Genomic DNA, 27,952 nt, shown 5'->3' on the forward strand with positions numbered 1-27,952 from the left:
TGTATCTCTTAATAAAAATGTCACATTGTTTAGAAAATTAAATGTGCGTTTTACCAAATTAGTAGAGCCTTGGTAGCACAGATTCTTTAATAATACAGCCAGGAGGAAGAGTGTTTACACCAGCCCGCTGTTGTGAAAATGTCTTGAAATGTCTTCCACTCAAGACAAGTGCTCTGTAGTTTAAGTCACACCTTGAAGCAGGTAGCCTTGTTGCGATGGTGATGTAAATCCCAGCTGTGCTCATCTAATGTGCCCAGTCAAGCCGAGTCAAGCCAGGCTAGCACATGTGGAAATGTGAGTTAACCAGCTGCATTACATTTATCGGCCATTCTGCTAACGGTAAAAGCCAAAAAGCGAAGCATCCATTGTAAATACCATCTAAAAAAAATACACAAAAGATTAAAAAGACGTTGGTAAGTTCTGTTTCTGATTACTTTGCAGATTCATAGATAATGTGTTTCCAGTCAGTTTCCTTTGAAAATAACGAATAATAAACTTGCATGTGTCAGTGCCCATGCTCTCTGAATTAATCATTTCAGCAAATAAAATGTCCACATTCATAAAACCTGGTTGCATTTTCCATTACCAACATGTGAAAAGCTTCACAAATGCCTCTATACACACTCTGTCATCTTTGAACGTGCTGAAAGTTACGGATTGCAGCTTTAAGGCACCTTCATCATTCAACTCTTCTTCTTCTTCTTCTTCTTCTTCTTCTTCTCTCTGCTGATGTTTGTCCCTGGAGGTGCTCTCTTAATGTCTTTGACTAAACTTCAGCCAGTCTTGGCAGTGACGGTGCCCCATAGGAACACAGTTGAGAGGAGACCAATATGATTGTAATGGAGGGTTTGCGGGCAGGGTCTATCACACTGTGTCACCTATAAAAAGCACAAAAGCCAAGTGGCGGGGTGCATAACACTCCTGGCTACAGAGATTTAAGAACAAAATCACATAAGCTACTCAACTGTTCTATAGAGACGCCGTAGAGAGAGGGGACATTTTCATTTTAGTCTTCCTGTTGTGTCACACTCACCACTGATGCAGTGAACACCGCGGTGTCACATTAGCTGTGGAGGGGACTTTTAAGCATGAAAGCCTTGTTGAAAGTTGACGTCTTTATTTTAGTGCCATAATGAAGAATGTACTCGTTTTGAAAGCGTGTAAGGGTAATTTAATTTTGCGAAATCCTCTCGGCTGATGAATGCAGTGCCTTTATTTGCGGTGACTAAAAAAAATTTCAGACACAGATGATTGATTCTGTTCAGATTAAACTGCACCAGAAACAAATCTTATTTGCATTATTGACGTTGTGACAGACTGAAATGATTTTTGATCAAATTTCATTAAAAAATTGAATTTCAAAACAGCCTCACTCCTCTCATTACAGCAATATTATAAAAGTCATGATATAATTAGCCCTAACACAAAGCACCTACTTGATATAATGCATATCATTAGCATTGCAATGGCAATACACAGTGTGAAATGACAAATAACACACCGCATTAACACCATGTCAGCTGTCGGCGAGTGTCTTAACTTATTCCTTGTATCTATGCATCTGTGTACATTATCTATGCGTGTGTTTGTGTGTGTGTGTGTGTGTGTGTGTGTGTGAGGCATCATCACATGCTCCTGCCCCTGAGGTGAGTGGATGAATGAAGGCTGTAAAGAGGAGCATGACAGCTGTGAAAGTCACAAGGGGAGTCCGCCAGCCCCGTAAAGGAGGCAAAGTTTCCCCCCCTTTGGGTATGACCTGAGTATATGTGTGTCTGTGTGTGTGTGTGTGTGTGTTAGTGGACATATCTCTGTATTACAATGTAACAGTTGTAGTGTACATAGTGTGTGTGTGTGTGTGTTTTTAAAAAAGACAGACTGAATATATGCATGCATTTGTGTGTGTTTCTGTTGCCTGTTTGCATGTGTGAGGTTGTTCCTGGAGCTAAATGCCACACACTGGAGTCTATTGTGGAGCCTATCAGCACTCTATTAGAGCCCCACATCCTCTACCCCCTCCGCCGCATCAACAGCATCTTTCATCGCCGCCTCTCCCTCCCACCTTCACCCCTGAGGGAAGGCAGTGTGTGTGACCGTGCGTTCATACCCTCCGGAGTTCACTTCAAAAAACTGGTGGTTTTAGATGGGTCAGAGTTTGCGAAATGCTGAGGCATGTTTGAGATAGATAGATAGTTCTCTGTGTGTGTGCGTGTGTGTGTGTGTATAAACCTCAGCAGCACAACATTCGAGGATCAGGAGATACAGAGATGACTTTGTGTTTTCCTGTCCAAATGTCGATTTCACACCGCCCGCGTTTTGCGGCTGCTTTTCAAAGAGGCCAGTGATCAGCTGTGTGTCATGTGCTGTTAAATTTAGCCCGGACAAGAAGTGTTTTCTGTTCGTCCCTCAAGATCAAATGATATAAACACTGTTCTGAAACACGCTGTTCACGAACCAACGCAAATCATCCACTGTCCCTCGGGGTCACTAACCTTAGGCAGGAACTTCACTGTTTTAAGGGCTTACTATTAAACTTAATCTGTTATATTCATCTATCAAAATATCATGCCTGTCTTCTTCTGAGAATGTCTCTTCTTCTGCAACGGGCTCTTATGGGTGCCAGTTGAGGGTGTGAATCGAAGCCCCTGGCCCTTCACTTTGACAACATGGCCCATTGGCTATTGTATTGTACAGAGAGGCTGTAATCCATTTCATGGGACAGTGAAAATGAAAGCGGCCCTCACCAGTTTGCACCCTGCAAATTGGAGAATTAGCTTGCCTTTAACCTTTTAGTGATCTGTTTGTCTTCTGCTTATCCATGCCTGTCACTGTTAAACACACACACACGCCTGCATGCTGAAAACACTCCTTAAGCTGAAGGTTTATGACTTCCAGTAAAACATGTGACCTGAATTTTTTAAAGAACAAAAGATATTCATTGATTTATAACGACGGCCTTGGCTTGCACCATAATTCAGATGTGCCCTTCCAGAGGCTGCATGACCAATTTAGGCTTGATATAGCCAGCTAGCATTTGATTGGCTGAAAGGGAGGGGGGCTTGAAGGGTCACACCATGTACAAATTTGATATCTGAAATATTAACTGCCAGACATGGAGGAGGCGATCAGCTGAGGAGCTGATCGGTGTGCTGACAACAACAGCAATTAGCTTCACTGCATGACCTGTTTGTGTGACCTAATGTTGTGAACTTTAACCCCCCACGATCAGTTCACCAAAAGGCGAAGCTGCTATGTTGCTCTGCTACTGCCATGTTGGTCTGACAAGCAATGGTGCACGTCGACAGATTAAAAAGTATAACACCAGGATATGAAGCATATCATTGCGGTTGGTTTGAAACTGGTGCAAAGACCAAATTGAATGATTACAAGTGAAACATAACGTTACACAAAGAAATGTCCGTCGTGCCACGACTGACCCATTTCCGTTGCGGTGTGCTTTTGGTCATTCACGCAGCTAGCCTGATTGCCAGCTTACGTGATTACTCACTCCATCTCCTGCACTGTACAGCACAAGTAACGCAATTTTGTCCATACCAACATGTTTTGCAGTAGATATCATGTATGCATTTAACTAACAGCTGGCGGTTGATTGGTAGCCTAATCTGTGCTGGGTCCACAAACTGAAAACGCAATCTCAAAAACGAACACAACCTCTGCGATCAGTCCGGATATGTTTCCTGTTCAGTGTAACCAGAGCGTAACTCTTAGGATGTTCAGGAAATGTAACCTTTGAAAGTCAACATATCTGGTCATGGGTTTATTTAAAAACGAGTTGGTTTCATAAGATCTTACTCATTCAACATTTAAAATTGCCCCCTCATTTTTAACAGTCACTTCATCCTGACAAGGACCTGTTTGTATCTCTGTGGTACAAAAAATTCAGTTTTTATCTTTTCCAGTAAACACATCATTCTGACTGATTTTATTTTGGATCACTACACTTTGAATCACAGGAACACAAAGATCCCATGTTTTTCAGAGTTGAATATAGTAAAATATAAAGGAAAACATTTTGCTTCTGCAAAACAACTTAATTATTTTAGTCAATCACACTTTACAATACAGTTAATTCAAATGTGGACGTATCTCCCAGTCTGTTTATTTAGTAAATCATCAATATCTACTGTATACCCCTCAATTCGGAATGATCCAGGAATTATGTATGTAAAGTCAATGTTTATTTCAAATTATGAGGCGAAAGTAACTATGGATCGTTGTTTATCACAATGATTTAATCTCACTGTGTAGTGATTTATTATAAATTCATACTTTTTATGTCAAAAGATGAAAGCCAAGAACTCAGTCTATGAGTTTGTTTATCAGAGTTCAAGAGATCGGTTGCTTCCTCTTCCTCCTCCTCCTGAATGTCTCACCCATCCCTCCCCTTCTCACCCTGATCATAATGATCCAGCCCCATTTGTCTGTGGGATGTCATGTGTATGTTTCTATGTACTCTCTGTTTGTCTCTCTCTCTCTCTCTCTCTGTGTGTGTCTGGGTTGGTGGGTGGGGGGGCTAAGAAAGGACCATTTGAGCAGAATGTGTGTGTGTGTGTGTGTGTTGGTTTGGGGACTGTCTGTGCCAGATTGCAGCTTCATGCCCTCAGTCCAGTAGATAACCAGTCAGCAGTGAAGCCACCCTCCTGACACACACACACACACACACACACACACACACACACACACACACACACACACACACACACACACAAGAGTAAAATGTGTGTTTCTGCTTCATAATCATGTCCTTTCAAGATTAATCAATTAAAGTACAGTTGACTGGCTGTCCTGTCACTGTCACTCACCCCACCTCAAACTGCATGATGTACCCACTATACTGTGTGGCATCACTGATATTTATATATTCATATCAACTCTGCCATCATATCAGTCTGTGACTCACTTACTGTTTCTGTGAACCTATGTATGAACAGTATCTCCCTCATTAATCTGCCTGAAACTCTACAATCTATACCAAGGACACAGAAACAGACACAGTGACAGACAAGTCATAAAATGATCAATATATTTCTGGAGGGGTTGTATTTGACTTTCCAAAACCAAAATCCCACATTCACACACACTTTATGCAGCAAATGACCAGGTGTGCAGAAGTGAGGAGGTAACAGAAAAACAGTTTGACTATGAAACCAGCTTAATACAACCAATATTTAAGTTTTGTTCAGCGTTGACCTCTAGTGGACATAGTTGTTATTACAACAGCAAAGGAGGACGTCAGGTGAAGTAGCATTAAGAATCCCCAAAGTCCCCAAGGGGAACTGGGTGGACTGGTAAAACATTCACTGTACAGCCAGGGGACCATTGTTCATGTCCAGCGTAAAACCAAAAGTTTTACACTGAAGTTGCATCAGTAACTGAGCTATTTTAACCATACCCATGAGGTTTTCCTAAACATAACCAAGTAGTTTTCTTGCTTAATCCTAACCAAACTGGGAGCTTACAGCAAAGATTCAACACACCTTTAACTGGCAATTGACATATTCAGTTGTAGTAGGTATGAGGACTGTTGGACCTTTCACCGTGCTTTTGAGTGTGGCTGTTTGGAACAGTTATAAATACTTTTGCCTTCTTACGTACATGAAAGGAGACCCAACACTAAACAAAGTAAGCAAAACCTTGCTTGCCATGCTGTCTGATGCGCTGGAGAAACATTTGATCAGGGCAGCTGATGCAAAACGCATGCATACGAATGTGATCTGTAGGAGATATGTCAACGAAGGTTCTCAGTCATCCAGTTCATGGTATTTCTAAGTGCTGTATCGTAGGTAACTGGACGTGTTTCAGTTTCTTGAAGATGTTTCACCTCTCATCCAAGAGGCTTCTTCAGTTCTAACTAACTGGAGGGGAATTGCAGGCTTTGGTTTCTTTTTTATTCAATTTTTCAATTTCTTCATCTTCACGGGAAATATAATTTCATTCAAGTCAAAAATGGGTGAATCATGTTTCCTTAAAAAGAAACAGGGAAGATACAGGGTGGGGCTGTTGTATCATAGGAAAGAAAAGGTGCAAGTGTAAAATCTGAGAGAAATTAGGCAAATGGCGATGATCAGATTAATCTCTAAAACGGAGACAGAGGAACTCACAACAGTTAAGGGAACTATTTTTTCTCTCTGTTGTTGGATTAATCCCTGCACCAGGGGAAACCGCTGACACTTGAAGGAGAGTTTACATAGAACTTACTGGAACTGAAGCTCTTTGTCTTAAATTGTCTGCAGATGGACTCTCCTCTCTCTTTTGAATAAAATCTTTTGTTTTTGTGGTGAAAGCATTGTGCTGGGTCATTTCGTAGCAGCATTCCTCTGCGTAACCACCAGGCACCACATCCATGTCCTCATTAAAAATAACTAGCCGGTTTTCACACAAGAATAATAAAGAGAGCGGGGTCATTAAGTTAACAACTCATATTCAAAGTTAATGATATGAAACCTTGTTTATGTTCTGTTACATTGTCATCAGCCCCGTGTTTTTTTTTTTTTTTTTAATCATTAGGGAAATGAGATGCGTCACAAAGAGAGAGTTCTCTGCAATTTAACTCCAGGTTTAAATAAATTAGTCATCTCAAATTAAAAGCAAACTCTTCTAATAAGAAAAGACAGGCCATAAAAAAATCCGCCATCCTGGTGACGTATGCAGATGAGAAATATGCAAATTAGAAGACTGTTGCTGTTTTGTTATTTTTCCCATGGAGGTCAAATTACAGTAAATGGCTGAGGGCAGTGCTCTCTGCCCACCCAGGAGTCTGTCTATTAGCTCCTCACCCCCCTCACCCCTTGCCCCTCCAAATATCCTCTATGCTTACTTCAAATGCCACCCTCCCTGTGCTCTCACTTTTTTTTTTTTTTCTCAAAGTACACCCCCCTGTCACAGGGTTTCAGCTGCAATTACTTTTAGTATCACTTCTCAGTGAGAAGTCAACTTCCCTGGAGGCTTCCTATCAGAACCTATTACAGCAGGGGGGCAGGCTGAAGTTAAGTGGCATGACCTGTGGGGTGGATGGAGCAGGAGGAGGGGGGGATAAATGTATGGCTAATTTGTGGAACATTTGAATAAGGGGATGAGGATTGTGACGGGGGCCACACAATGTGACAGCATGGCAAATGAGAAGACCTTGACTCAACCGAGGCCAAGTGTGCTATCGTTTCGTTAAAAATGTTTCCAAAGAATTTTTTTCAAATTTTTTTAGGCCTGTTTTCTGAACTCATTCAGCTGAGTGGGTCGACCCTCTCCCTCGCTTTTTTGTTGCTTCCTTCACCCTTAATTCACCTCATGCCCCCAGGCCAAAACCATAACCCCATGAATGGGTGCATGACCACACACACCCATGCACACGCACATACTCACACGGACAGAAAAATGCGAAGAAGCTGCAGCTGAGGTAGATCAGCAGAAGGGGTGAGGAGCGATCGAGGCGGCTAATTCAACAACAGTTATCTGTGTGTGTGTGTGTGTGTGTGAGAGAGAGAGAGAGAGAGAGAGAGAGAGAAAGGAGAGATCTAAGGTGCAATCTTGTGCAATCTCCTTGCCCCGGGTCACACATATGTACTTTAGCACCAACGTGCCGAATCAACCACCCATCTCTCTGATTGATGAGCTGAGTGGGTGCATCTCGTAAAAACTCGGTTCTCGCTGCACACCTGGGATCCTTATGCAATCCGAGGTGAGGCTGTGTCTTGCAGGAGATAGAGAGGATAAAAACAACTTCAGAAGTTCTGCTGGCATAAATGCATACATATGGTAAAGTGGTATTTGCAGATTCACAATAGTGATAGAAAAGCCTCTGAGCCATAGTCTGAGGTAAGCAATCGAACAGATGTCGGATTCGGTTGTTCAAATAATGATGTACTACTCAACAGATGGTGATGAAAGAGAAGATCAGAGTATACATACATCCATAAGTTAGGCATGTGCCTAATGAAACGTTAAAGTATATTTTATTACAGTCTTATGACTCTTATTTTCTCCGCTTTGGTCATAATTTTTATAGGTTATGATAACAGTTATTGCACCAAGTTGATTGCTGAGAGCTGTGAACACTAACAGAAGTCAGACAGGGCAAGAAATGAGAGGTCAGAGTATTAGACAGGCTGTAAACAAGCCAAAAGTTCAGCCAGACTGTATTTCACAGTAAAATAGAGATAGTTGTAATTGTTAAGGTTAGGTAAAAAAACAGGGATCCAAAGGCAAGGCGCTAAGGCAGGCAGGAAGACGTGACAAAAAGTGACCTGTCTTCATTTTATTCATGCCACTGAGAGTAGCCAGAATTCAACTTTAAGCACATGAGGAGCGGCAACGAAAACTGCATCGGATATCACCTGCTGATATCACCACCACAACACTAGACGGATGCATCGCACGTAATCAGGCCGTACTTTGTTTTAATTATATTCCCCATGACAACTGTGTTTACTTTGCTTGGTGAGCAGAAGGTGTGCTTTGGACATGGCTTTGCCAGCTGTGTGTTACTGAAAGGAGAAAATAACAGAGACCCTTTTTTTAACGTGCTGCATGTCATTTTCACTCTCAACAATCCCGAATGGCATCCAGGCTTATTGGAGCTGGGGTCCGCACAGTATCCCCATGGTATCTAGTTACATTTTTGAGGTAGCTCCAGAGCCTATGCCGGTAGCTGCCACTCATGCAGGTACATCCTAACCCCTTAATGAATATAAATGGGGCTAAACATGTAACGTAACAACATCTGGCAGATGAGCCTTTGTTGTCTCTTCCAAATATGTTTAACTAACCAGACTTCTTTTGAGTGATGTCAGCGCATTTCCACATTTTAGCAGCTCCTTTAATATTTGCCTTACTAAGGCTGTCAGATAATCCCCTAACATGACAGTTAATCTCTTAGATGTGGTCTGACACACCTCAAGAGGACCAACCAGCTGAATACTCCTCGCCTCCCCTTCTCATTACAGTGGCTGCTAAAAAATGCAAAACATACAAAAGGCATTCTCGAGAGCCAGGGTTCGGTTTGTCCTTTTTGGGCTACTGTAGTAACACGGCAGTGAAACATGACGGACTCCATGGGAGAATCCTCTCCTTCTGTAGATATAAGAGGCTCATTCTGAGGTAACAAAAACACGAATAATCATGAATATTATATTCCAGTTCTGCCCTTAAATCCTACACGCTGTACCTTTAATATGGTTCTTTCTGAGCATCAACACGATTAATTGTAACCAAGAATAGTGTGTATTTGCTCAAAGGATGAACCTTCACGTATTAACATTTCTATATAAAGATATTAAGTTATAGAAGTCGTATAAAGTGGAGAAAGCAAATCTCTTCTTCACGTCTACAGGAATAACTTTACTGCAAGAACATGTTGTGAACAACACATGCCCCCCCTCCTCCCTCCTTGCGTCCGTCATAGCTGCGTCCTTGCTCATACACTCATGTAATTGCAACAGACAATCAGATGCCATCTTTATGGGCGCATGGTACAACTGTCACAAAGTGTAAGAGCACGATGGAGCGCGGTCGATAAGTCCTGTCAAAAGAGCTTACGACACGCTAACGCTCCCCTCACCACCACGCGGTGTTGATTGTTCCACTGAATCAGTCAGCGAGAGACGAGGGAGTCCTCCTGCTCTTAGCAGATGTCGCGGCCGATGCGTTTCCCTCTCTCTGATGTTGTTAATAAGAATTAATGAAGGGTGGTGGCGGCTGCGTGGCTGTTAGTTGCTGCGTGGGTAGAGGGGACGACTGTCCTTCTTTTATGTTAAGTTAACGCAAGGTGACAAAGGTGTTGGGAGAGGATGAGGAGGTGACATGGGTAAAGCCTGAACGTTTGACTCTTTTCCCTCATCATGAAGAGACAGCAGTGACCCCTGCTCCTGCAACTTTTGGCTCACTTCGGATCAGTGACTGCTGATTTTGGGAGTCCAGCTCGCCGACAAAATCTGCTTTCCATGGACACTTAACTTTGTGTATTTGTGTTACTGGAGGCTAAACTCGTCAGCTCAACAGCTCTTTAAAGACAGCTCTTTAGGCATATTAGATTGTGACCATTAATACAGCAGCAAGCAACTATTTGTTATGTAAATATTTAATGGTTTAATAGACCATATTCACACTGCAGCCATTTTCCTTTGATGTAATGCTCAGGGTGGGAAACTCAAATGCTGGGAAAATGATTATTTGTCACCATTTCATAGCTTCCCAAGTGATCAGCAACAACAAAACGATGACAGTGAAAATCTGTAGGGCCATATTTCAGGTTAAAACAACACATTTGATAACCCATCAGCTAATGTTAGCATCCAAACACTTCCAAGCTAATGTTAGCATTGGATTACATTCTTCCAGGCTTAAATAAATGTGTCCAAGATGTGCGTGGATATTTTAGAAATAATAGTAGTTGAATGCTAAAGTTAGCTGTGGTCTAAAAGTTATCAGATATGTTGTTAAACCTTTAAATGTGGCCCTATGTCCCCAAAATGTCGAATGCCCTTCTTTCATAGGACCTCCAACCATAGCCATACAACATCTGAGTTTTCCACCCTGAGCGTGGCATCGGAGAAAATGTCCACCGTGTGATGATACCTGAGTTATTACCCGAGTTTCTATGCTATTTTTCTTTCACAATCACAATCGTTTTCAACATGGCCACTGGGTAAGAAACTTTGTACTAAAATATGCTCCTGAAACATTTTGACATCAGAAATAATGAAGTGACAGAATCCTATTTCATATCTGAAATCATATTTAATCATATTTGATTAACACTACCTAACGCTGCAGTTTGACATGAGCCAGCGTTTCAAAGCAGGACACAGAATGGTCATAAACCTTCCTCTTATTCTCCAGTAACAGAATGTCACATATTTCATTATTTTATGGATTTTTTAGCCTTTATTTGAAAATTGACAGTGGTAGGTGACGGATGATGACGCACAACGAGGATCCCCGCTAACTGCATGTCACAATGCGAGACTGGTTTAGTAAAGTCTTGGTCGCAATCTGGGTCAGAGTGTGTGAAACTACACTTGTGTTGATCAGTGTATTCTGCGTTGTTTAATGCCATATTTTGACTGCTTTGGTTTGTAATTGCTCGCCACTGTCAGAATCTTTACACAGGCTGTCTTTAAATTGTTAATCAGCAAAAGAGTCGAGAACGTTCTCTGTTTTGAATTGACACTAAATATTTCTTATGTTTCTCTATAAACATCTTTATTTATTTCTTCTAATCCTGACTCTGTAGTGCTCAGATGACTTGCTGATGTGGTACAGGAAACAGGGCCACCTAGGTGCATGGCCTCTTTGGCAGTGATGTAATATGATGCCAATTAATTATGTGTATGATTATTTATTCACTATTATCAGGAGTGTTATGCGTATTCCTGGTTCTTGTACTTACATGGGGCCTGTCTTTAATGCATCTCTGTATATTATTTTTAACTTAATTAAAAAAGTTGTCTGGGGCAGCTCTTAATCAAAGTGTTTATGGGCCTTGGCAGCACTGATACCTCTGGATTCTGCAGATGTAGCAAGTCTCTCTGAAGTCTGTGTTGTAGGAGTCATTAATAAGGAATGTATGGACACATGAAATATCATCTTTCTCATTTCTGTGGAAGTTCAAGTACGTTGCTAAAACCACCCTAGTTAAATATTCTTATTAAATAACTTTTCACAGCTTATTTCACCTCTGCCCTCCTTTTCTCTGCTGGAGAGAGACAGAGAGAGGCACCTCTCCCTGCCACAGCTCCATGATGAGATGAAGTCATCAGTAAAAACTGATGATAACCCTACCTTATTAGACCTTTGACCTCTCCCTCACCAGGCGGCGGAGTGAGGTCAGCGGTCAATAAGGCTGCCGCAGGCCGAGGGCACAGCTGGTAAAGTGGGTGGGTCTTGAGTGTTCAGGTTGGAGGGCCACCCCTGCAGTGTGCTGCTCCCCTCGCCTTCAGAAGTCAGTGGGAAGGTCGTCTCTAATTGGTGCCTCTGTCCTGGTTACCTGCTGTGGCCTCGTCGCTGCGCCTGTGCTTTGACTGCACTCAGGTTTGATCAGGGAGGACTCTGACTGTGAGGCCCAACCACACCAGCATTTTGAGATTCTGCCAACAGTCAGCACAAAGCCACATAAGGACGGAGTAGTTTCAGAACGACTGGCTCATCAACGTTTTGTGTTCTACAGTCGTAATAGTAACCCTTTATAATACCCATCATTAATAAATGTTAAATCTATATTTATTTAAACTTTAGTTATTTCACAGTTAACAATAAAGCATTTAATTGCTTTTGGTAGTGGTGAAATACCTATCAACTTAAGTTTGATTAACTATACATTTACCATTTATTATTTGTTTATTATGACGTGTTACCGCTGTGATCATTCTCGAACACTTTGGAGAATATCAAATGATGAACCGGAGGATGACTGAAATAAATCGACATCAAATAGACAAAAAGTTGACAATCTAATAAAAAAATAATTCATCCACTGGATACGTTAGCTGTTATTATCAGTTTATCTGAGTCTAGGTCACTTTTATCAGTTTAATTTCCATCTTTTAAGTTTTTTCAATTCAGATCTTTTTTTTTTAAAACCTGCTGCTGTCTTCTATTAAGGCCATTTTGGTTGTTGTCACCTATTTCTATTTTCTGCTACTTTATACTTCCACTCCAGTACATTTTGCAGGCAAATATTGTACTTTATACTCCATTACATTTATTTGACAACTTAAGTTACCTTTCAGATTTCATGCTGCATCAGATCAGAACACATTTCAATTTACTTTATTTTATCAGTAATTGAATAAAAAACAAAAACAAAAAAGATAATCAAAAGATTGCTGAATATGAGCAAATCGGGTGACCCATAGTATACAGGATATACATGCATGTATATTTAGGTATAATTTACTTGTTCTTTTTGTTACTTAAGTACATTTATTATCAGATACTCGACTTTTACTCAATTACTTTCAGCTTTTCTCAAGAATGACTTTTTTATTGATTGTATTTTATCTTAACATTTACTGTATCGATATTCTGCCTTCCACTGTCCAAGCCAATGATATCATGTGTAATGTCAGTGGTATTGAACTCTCTCTTAATCTGACTCTTATAATTTGGCCTTACCTAACAAAAAATGTTGCTTTGCCAATCTAAAAGGCTAACGAGCTCCATGGTTTGTCATATACCTGTTTAACAGAATCTTTTCATGGGCACAATAAGGGGTGTATCATTCCTTTACAGTCAACTTTTTCGCTCCCTGGCATCCATAACAATAAAGGTTTTATCTTTGCTTTTGGTCTGTAGCCATGGCATCATCACAAACATGTGAATCCAGAACAATCTGTCCAGCTGCAACTTATGTGGGCAAAGCTTCATTATTTACACCTCACAACTAGGGTCATGTCTGATGCTGCGCATTCAAGACAGCATTCCAACCAAACTTTAACAAAACCGAGAGCACAAGGCCTTCTTTAATAGTAGACCACATCATAAACTGCCCAGACTAGTCACAAGGCTCGCTCAAATGACTGCGAGCTGTTTTTATCCTTCACATCTTCTTCACAGCACTTTGCCGCAAACACTCAGCGAGCCTTTCTTTACGTAGCCTCACTGAACGGCGGCTCTGTCTTCTGGCTCGTTTACGCAAAACGAATTCTCGGAGAATGCGACGAGAACACAGTGAAAAAAGATCTGCAGAGAGGTCAGGGGTCATGAGCTGCGAATCCCTTTGATTTATTGGCACGGGGGTGAACATCATAGTTACATCAGATGACATAAAGCAGCAGACGTTAAGATACGTAGAGCCTGTTAGGGTGGAGGAAATTAAACATAAGGCTGAAATGGGAGCATTTTTACAGAATAAGACAATAAGGAAGAAGAGAAGCATTGAGGCAAACACAAAACTGAGTGTTTATAGAGTTTAGTATTTGTGCTCAAAGACTTTAGTGTGTACAAGTAACGCTTTGATTTATACACCAGCAAAAGCCTTGAAAATTGGAATTTGATCAATAACAGCTGACTGAATAGACATTTCTCTCATCCCACCACACGTTCAGACTGTTCTTTGTCTATTTATAATTACCATTTAACATAATGTGAGTTTACAGGTTCTGCCACCACCGCCACGACTAAACCTGTTAATAGTGCTAACAGCAAACATCCAGCCAGCAGCAGTAAGGCTTTCAGACGCGCGGATCATTGTTCACATGTCACAAAAAGATCCCTCGGCCTCTGGGTGCTCTTTTTCTCTCTCTCCGTGGTCCCTCTCTCTCCAGTAGCCCCCCGTGGGAGCGTGAGGGTTGAAATGACACACAGTGGCTGACTGTCGCCCACGGGCCTGGGTTCTGGCCTTGGCTGGCTGGATCTGTGTGGCAGCTGGTGAGCCCGCTGCCCTCTCTGTGGCCTGCAGCATCAACAGTGGTGGTAGTGGGACTGATTGGAGCCTCACTCTGATCTCTGACTCTGGGGCTGACGCTCAACTGCTCGCTGCTGCCCACACGACTGGTGGTGAGGAAGTGGGACAGAGAGCGGGGATGTAATCAGGAACACACACACATCGAGAGAAACTAAACTGTCCAGTGAAATGGCTGAGAGTTGCATGTGAAAAACATAAACACCAGGGTCCTGATATGGCTGTAAGCTGAGAGAGGCCAATTCATCAGGGCAGAGAGATGGCAGAACGATGTGGACTCAGCATTGACTGTGGTCATTATGGGGTTAGGATTTTTGAAAAGGCGACCACATTTATTTTGACAAACTGCTGCTGAAATGCATTGATATGGCATGAAGGAAGCTGCGTTTCCTCAGGACATAATGTACCGCCAGTTAAATAACATCTTATTAAGTCTTCTTTGAACCTGTAATACTTGTCGTGGCATATTCAAGGCTCAGATTACACAAAGAATCACCATTTAACCACCATTTATAAATAGAAACACCTTTTCAACAAGCTAGCAGCACTTCCCTTCAATGCAACCCATACAGCATTCCCTTTGAAAACAACTTTACAAACTTCTGAAAGTCACACACAAATATTCAACCAAAAAACATAAAGGACAGACGTTATTCTCACAACTGAGCTCCCTAGTAACAGAATAAGGGTTAAGACACCAAACTTCTTTTGAATAAAGCAAGCAGGGTTGTATGACCAGAAATTCATGCTTCCTCTCCCAAAACTTGAGCCGATGGTACTGAACAATATAATGATTAAAACAGACTTTTTTTAACTTAACTGGATTTTTTGGAATCGGGTTCAGAAGCTCATATTCATACTAAGGTTTTAGTGTTTTTGCTCTTTACAGATTTTCCCACAAGAGCAAACAGACAGTGTTCAGGTATGTGACCAGGACTAAACATAAAAGGCAGGAATCATGATCTGAAAAAACTGAAATAAAAGGAGATCTTGGGTAGAAGTGACTATGAGGAAACATCCTTAAATTGTGATGATGATGGTGATGATTTCACCAAATAATTTGCCCATACGACAGATGAGATTGTGACGAGTTGGGCTGGGTTGGTTGGGTGGATGGGTGGAGTCAGTTCTCAGTGGTGTCTGCTGGTGTAAATTCTGTTCCTGAGCACGGCTACGGGAGGGAGGTGGTGTCGGATTCCGGGGTAGTGCTGTATGTGGTCGAACCATCGTGTCACGTTTACATACTGCTCCTTCTCCTGGATGGCCAAGTCCACCTGGCGGAGAGAGGAGAAGGTGAGGTCAACACTGGTTAATCAGTTTTATAAAGTATATATTATTACATGCTGTTGTGCATTTATATTTTATGTAGTCAAACAACGCTTTGTCAATTAAGTGATTATTTGATCAAAAGAAAATACATTTTCATTTTACATTTTATAGACTAAACAATTAATTGATTAATCATGAACATAATCTGCAGATTAATCGACATTGAAAATAATCGTAAATTATAGCCGCAGTATTCACAGATTTCAGTTAATGCAGGTTATTTTATTTGAGATTTGTCTAAAGAGATTATCTGTCTTCAAAGCAATTTTTATGCCAGAAATGCAGACAGGGATATTTCAACTATACACAACTTTGCTTATTTGGTTCTGACTTTTTTTTTTCTTCTTATTTTTAGACAAAAACTGGATAATTTTACTTTTTTAAATTTTCTCCAGGACATTAAAACCCGAGACGGAAAATTCCTCTCCAGTCATACTGATCAGAACTGATAACTTGTGATGCTATTAAGATCACAAGTTAACAGTTTTTATAGGTTCACAATTTTGTATGATCACAAGCCAAAAATCCTGGAAACCCCTGATTTAGACAGATTTTCATCAAATATAAAAAGTGACCAAAAAACAGAGATAAGAAAATTAGCTGGAAGGAAGAAATGATTCCTCTTATTGTGAACTTTTGAAGCTTTGCTCGCTGGAAGGTTTACTCCCCTTCAATTTTCCAAATCAGGAACTGAAGATGGCAGTGACAAATGTTAGTTAATCATGGCCTCTGAACTGATGACAAAAACTGCTCAGGTCTGAGGAAAGCCCCTCTGTGGAGTTCTGCCCGAGTTGCTCGGACTCTCATTACGACAAATGTCGCACAAGTGTTCTAGTAACTGCCCGTGATTGACAAGTTTGTGTCGAACAAACACACTTTCCTGTTACTGCACAACGCAGGTGGCGAAACATAATACTGAAATACATCAGGACGTCCTTGGAAAAAAATTTTATTAGCTGTGTGCTTTTTCACCATCTAATTAACTGAAATGTGGAAATTCCCCACACAGACAACAGTCCAGCCCAAAACCATTCTAGCATCAGTCAGGTTTAATGTTTGTGTAATGTTGTTTTCCATGAATTGAACATCAGGACAGGCTGTGGTTAAGGGTTGGGCTGGCTGACCCCTTGTCCCCGAGGTTAAAAACCACACTGATTGCAAACCAAAGTGACGCTCCTCTGCCTGGTGGCGGGGGGCAACCTTCCATCTCCGCCACAACCACTGACATCTCTCAACATGTGATCCCCCCCCTCCCCTCCATCTCATTCCGTCTCTCCCATTTCTGAACTCACTTTTTTGGAATCCTTGAAGGCATAACAAACTTACTTGTCCTGGTCTGAGGCTAAAGACTTCACTTTGTGCCACATCACTTTATTTCACTGAAGAGAAGTGAGAATGTGTTTATAACCCGTGTGTTTATTGCCAACTTGTTCTTTGTGCCCTTTGGCCAAATGACTGGTCTAATTGTGTGTTATGCACTGTGACAAATTTCTTATTAAAGTTGTGGTTTGACTGAAGTGAGCACTGATAGGGAGGGAAAAGGATGGATGAAGGGATGAAGGAATGGACGAATGAGTGAGTCTCTGGTTAATCATGGTGAGAACAAGGCAAGGCAAATCAATCACATTTACCCCTGTACATGCAATCTTTGAAAAACTCTTTTCAAAAGTTCATTCATAGTTACATAAATCTTTAAATGTGACCCTGGAGTGCACCTAAATGAGTAAAGGTTTAACTGAACACTCTAAAAATCATATTGCATAGATAGAAATTAGTAGAAAATGTTCCTTTTTTTAAAGTCACAGGTTCTGAAACTGCAACCCTGATCCTAACCTAATGTAAGGATTTAATGTTTTTTAACCCAAAACCTACGATTAACTAATCCAAACTAGAACTGCAATGGTTAATCGATAATTAGTAAACTATTGAATTGAATTGATTTACATTTTTCACTATCTCCTTCCATTTTATACACAAAGCAACTCATCTATTAATCGGGAAAATAATAGACACGTTAATTGACAATGAAAATAACTGTTCGTTCAACCCTAAACAAAACCATTAAGTATCCCCAAAATTCCTTTCACTAAGTTGAAATTTACTTTACGTTTTAGCGACACATTACAGTTTAAGTGATTATAAGCGCTAAAAAAGTCTGAATCCTGACACCTACAGGAGCAGCAGTGAGAGAAAATGTGACTTACTATGAGCGGATGGATTCCATAGTACATGAAAGTATCAGCTATGGTGAGCTGGTTCCCAGCCAGGTAGACCTTGTCTTGCAGGTAGAGGTTGAGGTCCTGCAAGAATAATTTCCACAACATAAAAAGCTTTGCAATGCAAATGAGGTTGTTAATTTATGCTTTATGGAATGTAGTCCCATGTAAACACACTTGTCTTCACATGGCAGATGAATACATTATACATTAGGGGAGAAAATTATGTTAATATGAATAACTAATCAAGCCTCCTTGAAGAGAGGAGGTGGTGTTTTGGTCCTGTCGTGACTTATTCTGCATTTCACGAAAGTCTATTGTGGATTTATTGTAAATACGCTTTTATGCTGATGTTGAAAAACAAACTTAAACAAAAAAGAATTTCTTTTTAAAAAAAAACATAATTTTCCTCTCTTGATGGAGACATGACAGCAGGTTCGTTAACCTATATATCTGTGGGTGCGTGAGGTACACAAGTCTGGATCCTAGCTTGCATGCGTGTGTGTGCTGTGCTACGTGGCTAGGAATAATATGTAACCTGAGGGGGTATAGCATCTCTCCCCATTACTGGCGACTTAGCACAGATGCTGTACAAAACAGACTATTTGTTTACTCCGCAACCAAATGACTCCAGCTCTCGCCTGCAAATCTAATGAAGCTGTCCTAAACTTGGGCATCGTCATGCGTATTCCGCAGTCCATGTCTGTGTGTGCAAAGTCGTGCATGGAAGTGCTGGTCCCAGGGGAAAAGACCATCTTTAGCACTTGTACATTGTGCGAAGGGAACACTCCACGCACACAGAGCATCTTGGGGGCAAATGGAGTTATTGTGCGGCAAGAGTGGGTGATGCCAAACAAGGCATGAAGACTGCAGACTTCCTCCCCTTCCACAATCAGATCCTTGCTTTTCTTAGCCTACAGCCATGGAGCTGAAGCCCAGTCGAGCATCAGAGGAGAGGCAGCTCCCCTGCAACCCCCACCCAACACATGGACCTCCAGACCGGGGTCCTTCTCTACCTACCCCCGCCTTAACCGTGCACCCATAGCTGTGACCAATCATTGATACATTCAGATAAAACATTGCTGGGAGAGTTTGCAACAGAATTTTAACAGAGTACTGTTGTGTAATGACAGAGTTAGGGCAAACACTTTCAAAAATTAAAAAATGTGAAAAAATGTATTAGAATTTGTGTTTTTTATGCCCTCTGGGTGGGTCATGTCCGGGCTGGAAAAGCACAGCTGTTCATTTTTACATTAGAATGGAACTAATAAGCAAGAATACCACAAGATATATCTAAATTAATATTGCAGTTCATTGCATGTCTTTGTGCCCATTTCTTTCTACGTATAGGTACTCAAGAGACCATTTATCATTGTTGCCTTTCTACATATTTGACTCTGACGTTACAGCTAGTAAAAAAAAAAAAAAATTCTGCTGGCCCTAAGCACACTGTTGATGAACTCTTGATACGGTAATATCAGAATACTGTTAACGCTTGAGGACATCTCAAATTAATGAATGTTTTCTACCTGTCACATTAATGGTGCACAGATTTTTGTCAAAAACAAACAGCCGTCTGAAGGAAGAAATCATTAAACCTGTAATGCTGCACATGGACTTCAAGATTTTGGTGCTCTCTGTTGACGAAAGAAAACGTGAGGACTGACCCCGATATAATTGGCATTTGCTTCATACAACCAATGATAATAGTCTGTCTGTGGCAGAGAAAGTCATCCAGCACCGTTCTAATTTTCGACATGTATCTAACTTTGGGTTCAGGGCCAAATTGGCCTTGCTTGTCTGTCATCACATTACATGAGTGACAAGATGTTCACTTCAGAAACAAGTCTCAGCTTGAAAAACTATGAATTTCTTATTTGCATCCCGGGGTGAGAAAGTTTAAGAACTCCTGCAGTTGACAGTTTTTATCTCTGGACAATTTAATGTGAGATGACTGGTGTGCTTGAGAGAGAAGTGTTAAGGACAGAGATAAAGCAGCAGGACAGGACAGGAGGCCACCGGGGACCAGAGCAGAGCTGCTCAGGGCGACTTCCTTCTGTAAGTGGCACCATTAAAATATTTAAGAGGCCTGTCCAGATAGCATGCTGCCACACAGCATGACTCCTTAGCCATGCCACAACAGTGTGTCACGCTGAGAAGAGCGCGCGCACACACGCACACACACACACACACACACACACACACTTCACGCTGACACAACAGTGCCAAGAGGCGCCCAGCGTCCAGAAGACCAGTGGCTGGTGATCCATTTCACGCTGACTGGCGTCAGGCACATTAAAGCATTTTTCTCTGTCATGTGGGGCCATGTCACTGAAGGGCCATACATCAGTCTGTATTCCTGTCGCTTGTGACTTAACAAGACAAACACACACACATGCACAGTGGCCTGGCTGGTGGGCAGAGACGGGGAATGTGAGAAAAACTGAGATGCCGTGGCGCCTCTCAAAGGTAGAGAATGAAAACACAAAAACGCAAAAAGAAAACTGAATTAACACAATTAGCTGCGTTCAAATCTGGGGGAATCGTGAGTACAGACACATTTAAGTCTACAGACACAATACAACAGCAATTTGGAAGAACAAGACTTCAAAGGTTTCTCTTGAATATCCGCATCTTTACCTTCAGGATGGTCTTGATGTCTTCCTTTGTGCAGCCGTCCAGCTTGGTGACTCTGTGCTCCAGCCACTGCTGCACCACAGCCCTGCTCTCTGCAGAGTCACCCAGCAGCTCCGGGCGCTTGGCCTCTTTGACCAGGTGACAGGCAATGGTCACCAGCCCCACCAGTGGGGAACCATTATTACTCTGTAGCACAGGTACCTGCATGGAGAGGTGAGGCAGGGAAAGCGCAGTGAGTTGGATTTCATTTCAGACATGCTTTTCACCTTCTTAAAGACTGACTGAACACATTTGTGATACATATTGTTGGCTGTGAGGGAGTGTCTCATATGCACAGTGATATCAATATGTCACTTCATAACGCAGATTAATGAAATGAGGCTGAGTGTGTGGGTTAACATCAACCTTTCCCTAAAGATTAAGCTGTTTTCTCTCATCCCGTTTTCAGTCATCACTACTTCTGGTGCAAGTCATGTCACAGTCCTACAGTATAACTCTACAGCAGACAGTGACAGCTCACTCCTCCTCTCACTTTACATGTGTGGGCATGCGCAAAGCAAGGAGCTATTTCTATTGTGCTGAGCTGTGGATATCAGACAGCTGGCCTCAAATGTTGCTGCCTGAATGCTCTTTAAATATCAGCCTACCCGATGTAAAATATCCCTGACTATCAACTGATAACACGAGGTAGAAATGGCGCAGAGCCTAATGTAACACTATCAACACACATGACCAGCGTGTTAGCATTATCTAGCTAGCTACTGTGTGCTAATTTCAATAGCTTACAGGCTTCTTATATAATTAAAACAGCGGTTTAAAGTCAACAGTGGACGCCACTAACATGTCCGGTCATGTCACCTTTTTATCCCCCTGTGTGCTGTACTTGTTCGGCTTTTTCAATCCTAAAAATTTCTCCAGCGATGATAGCTCCCGGAGCGCCATGTTTCCGACTGTCGGAGGGGAAGTGCAGCGTGCGTGTGACCCGATTGGGTGAAACTGTCTAGTCCCGCCCACTACGTTTTGACTGACTGTAGAGTTAACCAATAACAGCACAGCATGCGAGTCTTTCATCACATTGCATCAGTGAATGAGACGTCGATCCGTTCAATGAAATAAAATAAAATAAAATAAAATAAAATAAAATAAAATAAAATAAAATAAAATAAAATTAAATTAAATAAAATTAAATTAAATTAAAAATATGGTATATAAAAAAAAATCGAAAAAAAAATAAAAAAAACAATAAAATAATAAAAAAAAAAAATAACAATATAATTAACAATTATATTATAAATTAATTCTCTTTTTTTAAATTGATACAATATGAGTTATTAATAATAGGGACCATCGATCACAATGTGTAGTGTCCAGGATGTAGAAGTGTTTGTGTTAGTGCACATTTTGTATACAGAAGAAAGCAGAAATTAAACATTTTGACTTTAATCTAAAGCAAAACTACAATAAACTGCAAACAAATAAAACAATTTATCTACCTCAAAGCCACATTGGAAATCATGCTCCCTCATGTCGGCTAAAATATTATAAAAAAGGCTGTAATGGATGGCAGATAAATGGTGAATGATATATATGAGTGTAAAAAACAAACAAGCACAATTCTGTAGTGATTTGATGGGCTAGACTGATGTGCTTTTGGAGTATGTTTGACCACATGCCAAGATAAATATAACTTATTTAATTTGACTTCACCAAACACACACACAAACACACACTGCACTTTATCAGGATAGTGTGCTGTTATTGAATATGAGCATATCCCAGCATTCCTTAGGTGGGCTCAACTCTGTAATCCAACCCCCCAGCAGCATGGGATGAACTGATCAAAACCGAACGTTATGCAATCCTGCCAGTTCCTAGTAGCATGTCTGTTTTCTCAGAACCTCCCCATGAGGATCTGTGCTTAAATGGAATCAAAATGACAGTGGAAAGTCTGGAGTTTCAGTCTGAAGTCCTGCAGCAAATTTTCCCTGTCCTGTCTGCCTGTCTGTCTGTCTGTCTCTGCAGTGTGTCCTGGCTGTGACATTGTATGTGTCGCGTCTGTTTGGATTTGCACTGTGCCTCTTCGATTCCTCCATAATGAAATGTCACCTGTCAGTCAAAAGTGGGCTTATTAACTCTATACTGTCCAAGTATGTGTGTATTCGTGACACCATAGAGAGTGACAGTCGGGCTGAGGTGTCGCACTACAAGCTTTCTCTCCAACCGCAGCGGTCCCACTTCGTAACAGTTTCACCTGGATGACAAGGCTCGAGGTGATGTCTGCAGAAATACAAATCAAAGTCATATTTTGGATTTTTATTGACCTTCTTCAGACTGCAATAAAATGTACAAGAGATGGAGGGTAAGGGAGACAGAGGCTGGGGAGTCCAAACTGAAGCCCACTGTGACTACTTTATACTGCAGTGTATAAGGGCTACATTTACTTTCAGTGACTGGGCAGATTCATGGCATGGTAGAGTTCAGATCTGTAAATACATTTAGGGAGACAGCAATTTAAAAACACTGCTTTACAACTGAAAGTCAAATTTTGTTCAAGTAATACTAAGTATACATACATTAGTTGATTACTAGTGATGCTTTAACTTGTAAAAGTACAGTATACAGTAGCGTTTTCACGTACATCAGCTCAGTTCTGTAGTTGAATAAATGTGCTAAAAGTAAATTTCTAAAAGTTACTTTCCACCACATTATTAGTGCATGGGAACACACTGTTCATAGGGGAACCCCTAGGTGCATGTGACAAAATGTGAGTGAAAACAAACTGGAAATCTGCTTCAGGGAGTCATCAACCACTTAATTGGAGGAGATAATTTTCAATCCCGCACAACACAAAAGACCTTTTTTCCCATAGCAGACGATCTGATTTGCCATAGTAGGAAAAGCACAAGAAACAGTAATTTAAGGGTTCTGTTTTATGTGACAGTGAATCATTAATTTTGTTATTTAAACCTGGGGTTTTCCTCCACTGTGACAGGTCAAAGTGTCCTCCATGAAAAAAGGCCTTTGAGGGACAATAGCAAGATCGATGTATACATAATGTTTTTCCATTTATCCATTTATCCATATTTGCCCCTTTTTATTTGCACTTTTGTGGGTCATTTTTTTCCCTACAACAAGGAAACAGCAAATGCAATGTTCTTTTTTCAGATCAGCTGAACAAGCAGGCTGCAGAAAATACAAAGAGCTCAACTAAAATTATCAACAGAATGTGAAGCGATAACTAAATCAATTTTGACACATTTGACTCAAAGACGTCTATGTTTTATGATAAAGAGATATCTACTGATGTTAGCATGCTAACCAGCTAGCCCCGGGCCCGAAAACCTCCTTCTCCCTGTGGCCCAAAGCAAACTCCTCCTCCAAACACTCTGGTAGTCTGGCTAGCTGCACGGCTAACTGAGCTAACAAACTAACAGTAGCTACAGTCATGGATGTATGAAAAGAATACAGTCAGCAGCAGTTAGTCGTTAATCTGGTGATATGCTGCCCCAATTTATCGAAAGCATGAATCCAATTCTTACATATTGCGCCTTTAAGGTTTATGGTATTCCAGATTACATGATGAATTTCCAGCCCTGTCGGGCTTTTTATTAAACTTTAACTTAAACATAGCATCTCGATTATAAATATCAGCTCACTGGACAACATCATAAGATAACTATGTGGAGTTTAATGTCGAGTGTGACTTGATTCTCATACAGGCAGCAGTTGTGCTTCAAGTGATCTGCTTTCATTGATGTTTATTGCCTTGCACATACCCACATATCCACATCTTTCCCTGTCACCGTGTGTGCTTAATATAAGAGAACAGATGATATTTTTAAACCCAATTTGTTGAGAAAAAGCTGTCCGAGAAAGCAAATTAATTATAAGAATGAGTACGCAGACTATCACAAATGATTAGATGCCATGGAACAAGGTAAGGCTAATTCTTCCTTTTTTCCCCATGCAACCTTCCATTTTTGCTGTTTGTTTATAGGCTCCAGCACGTCATACACTTCTACCCTAGTAGGGCTCCCATAAATGCATGCCTGCAGCGTTAAAATGCGTCTCCTTTAACTAAATGCCTCCAAGCTGCCACATCCTGTCTGTACTCAGGCGGGCTGAGGACAACGATCCCCAGTGCCCAGGACTAACTGTAGCCTGTGGGAGTTTTCTCATGCCGATTGTGATACATAATCTGGGGTCACATTAGTAAGGAAATCTACAGTGGGAGTCACCGATAGTGCCGTGGGGCTTCCCAAGGCAGGCATAGCCATAAACACAGCCTCAGTCCTGGTAGATATATCCCCCTCTGCTTAGTCTGTAGCTTACAATATGCTGTTACACTGATTTGTCTGGCTTGGGATGCAGGGCCACAGCCCCGCCTGTCTCCTCTGTTACCTTTCATGACCTGTGAAACCTCTCTGACTGAATACTGTATTTTAACCACACAGATGCTCGCAGAAGGAGAGGGGAGGGATCGGTTTTGAGTAGTCGACATGAACGCTGTCAGCACGGATCGGTGAAATTGCATATTGGTGCTAGCGCAGAGTGAACATGGGGACGGGCGCCAGGCGGCTGGGTGACAGTTTGGGAGAAGGCTGCGGGTTGTGAGATGAAGACAGACAGATGTATGGGGGTCAGAGAGCTGCCTGTACCTTCCGCTCCTGTCAGGTTTTGTTTTTGATTTTATCTTGTCCGAAGAGCTTGATGCACGGGGGACTTTTTGAAGAAACTAACATGAAAATAGATTTATCTTAGTGGAAGAGTTTAAATACAGCTTGTTTATTCAGTTATGGAAAAGATAATTCAAGAAATTTATAAGAAATATTTCTGAGTTTGTAATATTACCTCATTGATTGGGTTTGAATTTCTTCTCCAAAACTACATAGTGCCCCTTTAAGTTACATTTTTGGTCGTATTGCTTTTTGTAATAGCTACAAAAATAGTAACTCTGAAAGAGGTTTGTTTTCAACACATGATGTTCTTTTCGATGCGAAAACTGCCACAGACAAGCGTTTACCACATCATCATCACATCACAAGTATTTTTCAAAATTTATTTTTAGAATCAATGAATTCTTTGGTCCATAAAGTGTCTTCCCAAAAAAGCCCATGGTGGCATCGTTAATTGTCTTGTTTTTTCCCTACAAACAGAAGTCCAAAAGTCAAAGATATTAATTCACTATCACATGACAGAAAAAAAGCAGCATTTGCTCAAATTAGAGAAGCTACAATCAGAACATTTGCCATTTTCACCATAGAAAATTATGAAAGTTACCAAAAATATCCCCCCAAAATATTCTTTCCATCAACTAAACCATAAACTGTTTCTGCTCTTGTTTTACTGTTCCTTCATGTATCTAAATCTCGCTTGTTTCTCATTTATTTCAAGGCAAGACCTACTATACAGTAAGTCACTTTCAGCCAGTGTAGTATACGACTAGTCCGCGAAGTGTGTCTTTTTGGCTCCGGAGCTGCTGGCTCTTGTAGTGGAGGAGAGTCAGAGGATGCCAGAAATGTCGCACCTCCAGGCGGGACCTTTGGGCCTTCATGACGACAACAGTGATGGGATTATAGGAACCACCCTGCTGCTCCATGCAGGAACAGGCACCCAAAGGCTAAAAACAACAAGCTGGTCCCCCCCCCCACCCCCCCACTCCATCAAACACAAACACACACATGCAAATGAGTGTATGTTCGAATATGTTTACAAGGGAGGGGGGGTGGGTGGGGGTTGAAGGGTTGGATGAGCCCAGTGACAGGAGTGGAGTGATGACATTTTTGTGGCATTTCGTGTCTTTCCCTTAACATTTGTGACATGAGATTAGCATTGGAAGGCATGTTCATATGTGTGTGTGTGTGTATGTATGTGTGTGTGTGTGCGGAAGGAGGGAGAGTCTGACTGATCAGGAGAGGCCCCGCAGACAAACGAACAAGTAATAAAGGCACTTTCTCCATTTCCTCCTCCTCTGCTTACATGCCAACCCACAAGGCTGTGGGACATGCTGGGGACACAGTACCAGCTCACAGTAACAACAAACCCCGTCCCTGCCTCCCATCCAGCAGCAGTCACTTAGGACTATTAATTACCGCTCTGAATTTCCTCCTCCTTACCCGTAGCCATCCGTGTCCCCCTCAGACAAACAACCTCGGTGGGAGGATCTTGATTATTATAGCTTCTGAAAAGTCAGATTGTCTTTTATTGAAGTTGCCCACTGGCCATGCAGGTTTCTCTCTCTCTCTCTCTCTCTCTCTCTCTCTCTCTCTCACTCTCCCTTGTTGTCCCTCGCCCATGATTCAGACAAAAATCTTGGAGGAAACCGTTACGCCGTGGCTCTCGCTGTGGGCAGGAGGTTGATGAGGGGGAGACTCCCGCGTTGTTGGAGGTTTGAACTCACGCAACCCATGCGAGGTCGAAGCATGCACACAGACACATATGCATGCACCGTTGGGCGCCCACTGTGAGCTGTGGCCCGTGTGTGCAGCCTTCAGAGTCGTGTTGCTGTTTTGCGCTTCACCAGCAGGGAGCACTGTGGGTCTTTGAAAAATCACAAAGTCCAGCTCCCCTCTCAGTCCAGTTGCATCTAAAGCAGGACTCTGCCTTGTAAAAATCAACTTAAAAAAAAAGAAAAAGTGAAATAAGAAGGTGACTGTTAAAAAGAGATGGGATCATGTGGAACTTATAGAAGGAAAATAATGAAACAAAGACAATGCACCACTTTTACTATCGTTAAAGAGCATTTTATTATAATTCTACAGTAGAATTACTTTGTTATTTTATTGTTAAGCCCTAAATCTGTGTGTTGGCATTAAAATGTGATGCACATGAACTGATATCTAGGCTGATAGAGCAGTTTGGTAACATCAGCTTCCACAACAGGTTCAGTTGTGGTGCCTCTTTTTGTTAAAGTGCTGCACTCTGGGGCACATTAATGATTTTTTCTTTCCCTGGCAGTTTTCAAGAGGTTAAAATGGAACTTGAAAATGGAAGTTTGAAATGTTTAAGAATCACAGGCGTACGAGAACACATTTGGGAAACCTCTGCCCGGGTCCTAATCCTCCCGCTCATCCGTCTTCATGTCTTTAACCCATTAGTTTGATTCACTACCTCTGGTGCGGGAAAGTGAAAGCTCAGGCCGCCACTTGTCTCTCCTATGACTGTGTCCACTATATCCCTTCCGCGTGGCACTTTATGGCCTGCCGAAGAGGGGTGGAAGGGACATGTATGTGTGTGTGCGAGTGAGGAAGAAGACAGAGAGTCGGTATGTGGGGGGGAGGTTGTGGAGAGATAGATATAGGGAAATTCAGAGGGTTATTTGTCCCTCTTCCCCTCTCTGAGAGCTAGGAATCATGGT

General features: G+C 41.5%; 1 protein-coding gene across 1 annotated transcript; it reads right to left on the minus strand.

Moving 5' to 3' along the window:
• Positions 1 to 13,710: 13,710 nt before the first annotated feature.
• Positions 13,711 to 21,569, minus strand: eef1e1 (eukaryotic translation elongation factor 1 epsilon 1). The gene is made up of 4 exons (XM_073488691.1): positions 21,454 to 21,569; positions 20,599 to 20,796; positions 17,947 to 18,042; positions 13,711 to 15,687 (listed from the first exon to the last, which is right to left on the minus strand). The coding sequence occupies exons 1-4, from the start codon at positions 21,535 to 21,537 to the stop codon at positions 15,544 to 15,546; spliced, it is 522 nt and encodes a 173-aa protein (XP_073344792.1). The 5' UTR covers positions 21,538 to 21,569; the 3' UTR covers positions 13,711 to 15,543.
• Between the last annotated feature and the right edge of the window lie 6,383 nt (positions 21,570 to 27,952).

The sequence above is a fragment of the Pagrus major genome, chromosome 19, assembly GCF_040436345.1.
Source record: "Pagrus major chromosome 19, Pma_NU_1.0".
Taxonomy (NCBI): domain Eukaryota; kingdom Metazoa; phylum Chordata; class Actinopteri; order Spariformes; family Sparidae; genus Pagrus; species Pagrus major.